At 37.3% G+C, this 7637-nt stretch overlaps 2 protein-coding genes across 2 annotated transcripts; one reads left to right on the top strand and one right to left on the bottom strand.

The window, feature by feature from the left end:
• The first annotated feature begins 654 nt into the window (after positions 1-654).
• On the top strand, positions 655-4139 carry LOC114725689 (translation initiation factor IF3-1, mitochondrial-like). Its single transcript, XM_028912223.1, has 8 exons — positions 655-712; positions 798-865; positions 1305-1403; positions 1960-2016; positions 2154-2222; positions 2662-2727; positions 2852-3117; positions 3211-4139. Exons 1-8 carry the CDS (start codon positions 655-657, stop codon positions 3725-3727), a joined length of 1200 nt encoding a protein of 399 aa, XP_028768056.1. The 3' UTR covers positions 3728-4139.
• Positions 4140-4774: 635 nt separating this feature from the next.
• LOC114725690 (trafficking protein particle complex subunit 2-like protein) lies at positions 4775-7095 on the bottom strand. The gene is made up of 5 exons (XM_028912224.1): positions 7011-7095; positions 6790-6886; positions 6359-6437; positions 6174-6255; positions 4775-5161 (listed from the first exon to the last, which is right to left on the bottom strand). The coding sequence occupies exons 1-5, from the start codon at positions 7041-7043 to the stop codon at positions 5021-5023; spliced, it is 432 nt and encodes a 143-aa protein (XP_028768057.1). The 5' UTR covers positions 7044-7095; the 3' UTR covers positions 4775-5020.
• Positions 7096-7637: the final 542 nt, after the last annotated feature.

Here is a 7637-nt window from a genome sequence, read left to right as displayed (position 1 = left end):
TGTGTATAACATTGCATGATGTTTTGATGACCATGTATGGTTTCGATGGTTCTCCGTGATGTTATGGGTTGATGGTGCATTCTTGGTTTTCAGTCGAAGACGAAGATGGACAACAGTGAGCCGCGAATAAATGAAGAAATTACTGCGCAGTTTATCAGGCTTGTAGTAGATGATGATGGTAAATATACTCCTGATATTCGCTAATGTAAACTGTTTTTTTTTTTAAAAAAAAAAATGTTGTTGTCGTGGTTGTGGGCATGGCATGGCTCTTTTCAGTCTAATAATTAATACCTTCAGTAAGAATGATTACAATTCAATTGGTAATCAAATATCAACTTATCAGGGGAAGGTTGTATTGGCTTTTAATTACTGATTTGGAGGAAGGGAATGCAAGTGCACCCATGTACTTAGATCAGTCATCTTATATTGAAAGGGCTAGTGTCCTAAAACTGTGGGTTGTTGTTCTAAAAATTTGCTAGACCATGAAGTTACCAGCCATATTTGCGTTACAAAACAGTTGTTTTCTCTTACTTCCTATTAAACAAATGTGACTAGGATTAACGAAAATATGTTATGGAGCATGCTTAGGAAGTTGAATAAGACTGCCAAAGGATTTATGGAGATTTGTAGTCTTTTGCATATAATAAATGATAAATGTATGGAACACAGTATAGACATATGCCGCATTGTACTAGCTTCAATGGAAAGATCAGTACTTGCATATTTGGGAGCTTGTATACGTGTAAGTTGGTTTTGTTTGAACTCTGAATTTCCCATTAATTTATATATTCATGCAGGACATTCAATAGTTTCCAGGCTTGAAGCATTACAACGCGCTAGGCGGCTCAAGCTTGATTTGGTGGAGGTAAAGTTTTTTCAGGTCTTTTGCCATGTTATCTGAGAATTCCAACATTTAAACAGAAGTGCTCAGTTGAAATAATTAATGAATAAAATATTATAGCTTGCTGAAGGATTTGTTGATATTTGTGGGACTTTTAAAGGTTTGTATATGATGCGTAGACTGTGAATCTTCAATCTTAAGACGGGGTAGAGAGACTTTGTCTAATTTCATATGGCGAAAAATTGTCACTTGCAACAAAAAATAAGAAGCTTTATTTTCTTTCAATAAAAAGAAGTATCTCTTATGTTTGGGTCATATAGTGGCCACCTCACCCCTATGCCCGCAAATAATTTTTGTTTTAGATTCAGCACATAGAATGGTTCTACTGGCATTTGTAAATTATAAGTATTAGATCTGTTCTCATAGTCACCCGGGCCTCTATAATTTTGATAATGTTGTACAGGTTCAGAAAAATGGAAAACCGCCTGTCTGCAAAATTATGGACTACCACAAGGAAAAGTACAAACAACAAGAAAGGGAAAAGGAGCGGGCTAAAAGCAAGGTTCAGTTTTGCTGTTGTTTGCCAGTAGAAATTATAGATAAAGATAGAATATAGGATTTTGAATAAGCATAGGAGGAAATTAGTTAATATTTCAATGTATTTTATCTTACTATTTTGTTAGTTTTTTTATTTTGGACAAAAAAAGGAACAAGTGAGTGGGTTTTTGAGATTTCATCAGGGTTAAGGTAGGCCTAATTGGTCAAAGAGCAGTTATAGAGGACAGAGGTGCTTATAGATTTTTTGCCAACGAGATCATTGGCAGGACTTAAATATATGCCCTTATGGGGTGGAGCAAAAAATAAATGGACCATGAAGTTTATAACCTTTTCATATTAGTTGATAGAATAATTTATGTGCATCAAATATTTGTAAAGCTGTGATGGTTGACAAATAAAATCTTTTATAGCAGAACAGGCCAACTATCAAGTGGCTGGAAAATGAGCCTTTGCATATTTTCTTTAATTTAAAAAGATAGTCCACATGTATATGTGTTTGTATATATGTGCCTGTGTGTCTATGCGCAACTTTGTTTTAATATGATATCTATCACATGCAGTCAGAGTTGAGTTTGAGAAAAGGGCCTGGCAAGGAAATACGCTTTTCTGCCAAAGCAGTAGTAGTTCATTTCTATATTCCTTTCTTCCCTCACTACATCTTTTTTTCCCGTGTCATTATATGTTGCGTTCTTTGTTACCTACTGAACTTGAGAAGTAAATTTCCTGTTTTGACATTTTTATCTTATGTCCTCAGGAACTAAAAGACCTGAAGATGAAAGCAGATATGGTTAGAAAATTAATGGAGAAGGGTTACCGGGTGAAGGTAATTTTTCTACCCTCTACATTTGATATTTAATTGGTTTTCGTTTAGGGTGTTCATATTGGCCCAAAAAAAAGAGTAGGTTGTTCTTAGATGGTGTTTCTACAATACCTGTGGAGCAATTATGAAGTGATTTTAGAATGTTTCTGAAGTGAGGTTGGTGCGTGCATCTGAATTGCTAATCATTAAACGCTCATAGGTCATTTGATGTAAATTATGGTAGTCATCTATATATAATTTATGATGGCAATTCATTAAATGAACTGATGCATCCATGCTTACATCATGTTCTGGGTCTGCAACATGCATACATGATAAGAAAAGAAGAAAAGATGTCTTGAGAAAATTTTGGCCATAACAACATGTTTGCATGCATTCATTGCATTATAAAATATTTTGATATGTTTGGTGGCCTTTCACTCATTCTTGGTTATGCAAGCAGTGCAGGGCATTAGGAGGAGCTGGAGATCAGGACATTGAAGGAATATTATCGCGCTTTTCTGCTTTGGTATGACTGTCACCTGCTTGATTCCTTGATTTCCTGTCTAAATTTTGTCTATAAGTTGTCTCTTTTATGTTATTTTCCTATCTTTGTCCATCATTCCATTCTATACTTAAGCAGTTCTTTTCAGTTAGAAGATGTGTCTGTCGTGGAAAGTGGACCGCATGTGGGGAAAAAAGAAGCTTATGTGATTGTCAGGCATATCAAATTTGGGCTACCAAAGAAAGGTGGTGCCCGTGGGAAAAAGTTGCAAGATGCGATGAATAACTCTGTTGAGGCTCAAGAGGCTAGCGACGTTGATGAAGATCCGAATGAAAGTCCTGCTGAATCAGGGTTTGAGACAGAGGAAGAAGTGCTTTCTGATGGTTATAAGCATGGGTCACTTGTGATGGACAGGTCAGATAAAATTATAAAGAATATTGCTTGTTCCATATTTGTTTGCGATGATAATTTCAATAAAGTATTTAATTTTAATCATGATCTGGACAGGGCTAACTCAGCTGATACTGGAACAAATGCTGTACACAAAGAAGGCTCACCATCAAAACGTAATTTAGAGCCTCCTGCTATGGTTGAGAATAGGTACAGACGAAATAATCAACCGTCTATCACACAAGAGCAGCCAACGATGACTGAGAATAGATACAAACGAAATAATTCCCCATCTACCTCACAAGACCATCCTGCTGTGACTGAGAACAGACACAAACGACCGGATTCTCGTATGAATAATTTTCCATCTACGGCACAACAGCCTTCAGTTGTGATAGAGAATAGGTACAAAAGAGCTGATCCAAGAATCAGTTTCCAACAAACGATATCACGGGACAATTCTGTTTTGAATAGCAGAGGACCTGAAGCAAGAGGTGCATTCAGGTCACCACCCTCAGATTTTAATCAGAACAGGCAGGCCATGCCCGGTTCTTGTGCTAAAACAGAAGCATTCAAGCAATCCAGATCGAGAAACCCAATGCCTCCTTTTGACGATATGGGCAGGGTGGAATAACTCATTCTAGCGCTTCTAACGCCCCAAGATCTGGTTATGGTATTTCTGGTGCTAATAAAAGCCTTGATACGCCTGATGCGTGAACAGGAATGCATGGGAAAAGAGAAGGTTCTCTTATGATTCTGCTCAACATTGTAGCTCGAGTTCCTCAGCAACTTTGACAGGGTGTTGAGTAGAGATGTGTGGTAGTCTCGGTATGATGCATTAACGCTGGGGATTCTGCAGTAGTGAGCTGAATCATGATCCCCAACAGTTCATCAAAGTCAAGCAAGATAGGATAGCAAATATAATAGTGATAAAAGCAAATGATATTTAGGTCCAGTGAGTGTTCAACGAGGCCAGTAGCTTCATTTGTTTTGTTTAAACAATAAGGTTATTTATTTATATTTCTTCGCATTTGCTTGGAGCTGAACAGCCTTGGAGGCCTTCCTTTTCCATCCTTATTTGACCCTGGAAAAGGGGTTTTCCACTAGCTGCCCGATAAAATCTGTCGTCTGATTTTTGAAGCTTTATCATTTACAGAGACTTGATTTATGTGCGCACTCTATGATCTTATCAGCTAATTTCCGTATGCAGAATTTAGTCATGGCAACGATTTTTGGTAAGCCTTGATGAGAGCACAGCAGAAAATGTGCGCATTGCTCTCACGCATAAACTGTTACTTTTTTGGTCTGCCTCAACAAATTTCTTACTGTTAAAAATATCCTATGACTCAACGATTATTAAAAACAATCCTCCTCAACATGCTTTAGTCCCCACAGTTCTTCCTCGATGAATTGACGTCATTTTGACGGCTTGTTTCGTTGTTCGAGTAACTTCGTTACGTACTACAAAAAGCAAGTGTTTGTTTAGGTTAAACACAACCTTTGGAGTACGATCGGGCTCCAAGGTTTCCTGTGAGCTCAAATCGATTACTCTATTTTCCCAAGTCGTGATTCTCTTCACTTTAACTTAATTAGAATACCCTTGAGAGCCTTAAGATAAACAACAAATATTTGAATTTGGGGTGAGCACGAAAGATATCCATATCTGGAAGGACCCCCCAAATGGAAGATAAATGGGATTGTTCAAATTATCCATTAGGCAAATTGCATGTGGAGTTTTGAAGATTTGGAATTTATATATTGAATGCTGATACAAGGGGTGTTGTTTCAAATGTTCACAGACATCCACATTTGATAAGCAATTTTACCAGAGAGTAACTCCTAAGGAACAGAAATTATGAGGCAAAAAGACACCTTTTTTGGGGAGAAGAAAGAGCGTTGTATGAGAAACATCAACATTTATCTAGGCTCAGCCGGTGGAACTTAATCCAAATGACTTGACAATTGTGCTCACCCTTTCTGCAAAAGTTCTAGAGGTGATCTTTTTATCTGGCACATGGAATGGGTTTGAAACCGCATCTACATATGCAGCATGGAATTTCCTGAAAAACTGCGAAGACAAACTGATAATTAATAGCCAATACAAAGAACAAAAGTTTTCAACAAATCTTAACTAGTTCATCAACATTCGGCAGCAAAGTATATTGGTTGGATTCAAATTATTAATAAAACCTACAATTGAATCATCAAAAGCATCTCCATATAACTAACGAGTAAAATAACAGTAGCATTTCATTATTGAAGAAAATGACCTCAGGGAAACACAAAAGGTTCACATGCCTAGATGAAACATCTGTGCAACTAACATTGATATTTGAAAATTCAAGCAACAAGTCCCATCAAGAATTACTCAATCACGTGCACTTTGATTTGATGCAAGCCAATATTGCACTCATGGCTCAATCTTACACTTAAACTAAAGCAAATTAAAACATGACTACCTATTAATAAACTGTGTTCGTTATTAAACCATGGTAAATCTGAATATACAAATTGAACGGCAATAATTGAAAAATAACGTCATCGTCTATTGCTCATGCCAGGCAACACAGCAGATAAAGAAAAACTTTACTTTTCCGCTATAACAAGTGGCCCATTCTGTAAAATTTAATTGGTGTTATATATAAGATAGAGGAGCAAAATTAAATTAGGCACAAGATATCCAACAATCAACCCTAAGAACACAGTACTTTGGTTGGTCCATGGGATAGGATTCTATCCCATCAATTTCGTCCCATCCTAATGGCCTCCATGTTTCTTCTTTCTTTTCTTAGGAGAGAAGGGGTAAGGTGAGAAAATTTAGCCATAGAAAACGTGGCGGTCAAAGTATAACATTTAGTCCAGTAAAGGCCTATCAAGATTTATTCCAAGAAACACTCAACTTTTTTGAGTAACAAAAACCTGAGGTGTCTACATACTCAGTACAGCATAGTTAAGGGCATACCTCACTAGTACATTCCTTTCCAATGTCAAGAAAACGAGAATATGAAGAATACTACACAGTTACTGTGGAATCGCAGCTTAGGAAAGAAAGAAAGTCATCGAATTTTATTTGCACTCACATTTCTTACATCTGCATCTCTGACATCCAGATCTGTTGTGACCAAGATAAACTTCACCTTTGTATTAGTCAGATAACCATAGCTGCGGGTTGCATAATGAAATAATAATTATGAAAAACCACAAATTTGTATTGTTTTGTGGATTCGAGGCCATTCAAGATAGAATAGACAACAAATGCACTCACACCCTATAGTTATCAGTAGGATAGAGCAGACCCAGGAACGCCTCATTCAGCATCGGTCCAGTCTTCTTGGGATTGTTCACTGGCAAGATAACACATTCAGTGCCATAAGGCATAGCAACGGAAAGTGATATGCAAATTTAGAGCAACTACCGAATCGTAATTCTCATACGTGTGATCTAAACCTCAAAGCTTAAAGGAAAGTGCACATGGCAACAACAATAAAGCTTAAAGAAATTGGCGAGATCTCCGAATCAGATGATCCACAAATCCCAGCCATTCCTATATTGGATCAAGAACGAAACTTCATAGCCAGACTCTTTATGAGGTATCCCATCTCAAGTAATTTCCAGAAACCCAAATTCTCGAATCTAAGCCTGGTCAGTAAAATCAAGCATAATCAGCCAAATATAAATTATTCCTCACTAACGGACCTCGCTCGTCAACCACATCAAGGGAGCAGTGGACGATATGATGGAGCTTGAGAGCATCGTCGGCTTCAGTGAAGCTCTGAATATACAGCGGGTTGTTCTGCTCATCGATGGAAAAGAAAAACAAGCGAGATTTGTGATCTTGTGCAGAAAAAAAATAAAGCTTATAATAAAAGTGAAGAATGCTGCGTGAAATTTGAGGACGAGGAAGTATAGAGGCATACCTGATGACCAACGACGGCAACACAGACGATCATTTTCTCCGGTCTCACCTCACTGCGGAAGCCGATCAGAGGCTCGCACGCTCGCACGCTCGCTCGCTCGCCCGCTCTCAGAATCTTTATATGTGGGCCGAAGTCTAGTGCGATCTGATATTATCTTGGGCTCAACACATTGGACAAAACGAACAAGGGAAACCCCTCGCGAATCAAGGCTTTATCCTGCAATACGACGAAATATAGGTCAATGCTCGTTTGGAGGGAAGAAATTCGTGACCAAAAACGTAAAATAAGGTTTTTGGTCATTTTTGTTATATTTGCAAGATCATTTTCTTGAACAGGTAAATAAAACAAGAAGAAAAATTTATTATTTGACAAAGATTAATTAACACATTTCTTAGGTCTAGTACTATAAAAAGTGCTTCTAAAAATATTTAAAGATTGTCTGCTAACAAGGTTATTGTATTTTTATCGTTGGGCTTATTTTTGTGAGCACCGTTTTTAATATGCTATTTCAATGGGATTATTATATGTATGGGCATCAAAGTTTTTTTTTTTTTAATTTCCCATTCTTATGATACAGGCACCTATCATCTCTTATTGGCGTATCTTAATATCCTGCGACATTTTGCT

Source organism: Neltuma alba, unplaced genomic scaffold, assembly GCF_004799145.2.
Source record: "Neltuma alba isolate B1F8T4 unplaced genomic scaffold, ASM479914v2 tig00012261_pilon, whole genome shotgun sequence".
Taxonomy (NCBI): Eukaryota; Viridiplantae; Streptophyta; class Magnoliopsida; order Fabales; family Fabaceae; genus Neltuma; species Neltuma alba.
The sequence above is the reverse complement of the archived record's forward strand: the minus strand, read 5'-3'. Positions and strand labels throughout refer to the sequence as shown.

Excerpts from the sequence above, each read along its gene's own strand:
- LOC114725689 (XM_028912223.1), top strand. The coding sequence starts at position 655 with ATGTATGGAACACAGTATAGACATATGCCGCATTGTACTAGCTTCAAT. Across the intron at positions 2,223-2,661 it reads AGAAGGGTTACCGGGTGAAG|TGCAGGGCATTAGGAGGAGC; the intron begins GTAATTTTTCTA and ends TTATGCAAGCAG. Across the intron at positions 3,118-3,210 it reads GGGTCACTTGTGATGGACAG|GGCTAACTCAGCTGATACTG; the intron begins GTCAGATAAAAT and ends TGATCTGGACAG.
- LOC114725690 (XM_028912224.1), bottom strand. The coding sequence starts at position 7,043 with ATGATCGTCTGTGTTGCCGTCGTTGGTCATCAG. Across the intron at positions 6,887-7,010 it reads TTGCCGTCGTTGGTCATCAG|AACAACCCGCTGTATATTCA; the intron begins GTATGCCTCTAT and ends ATCGATGAGCAG. Across the intron at positions 6,256-6,358 it reads CCTACTGATAACTATAGGGT|CTATGGTTATCTGACTAATA; the intron begins GTGAGTGCATTT and ends TGCAACCCGCAG.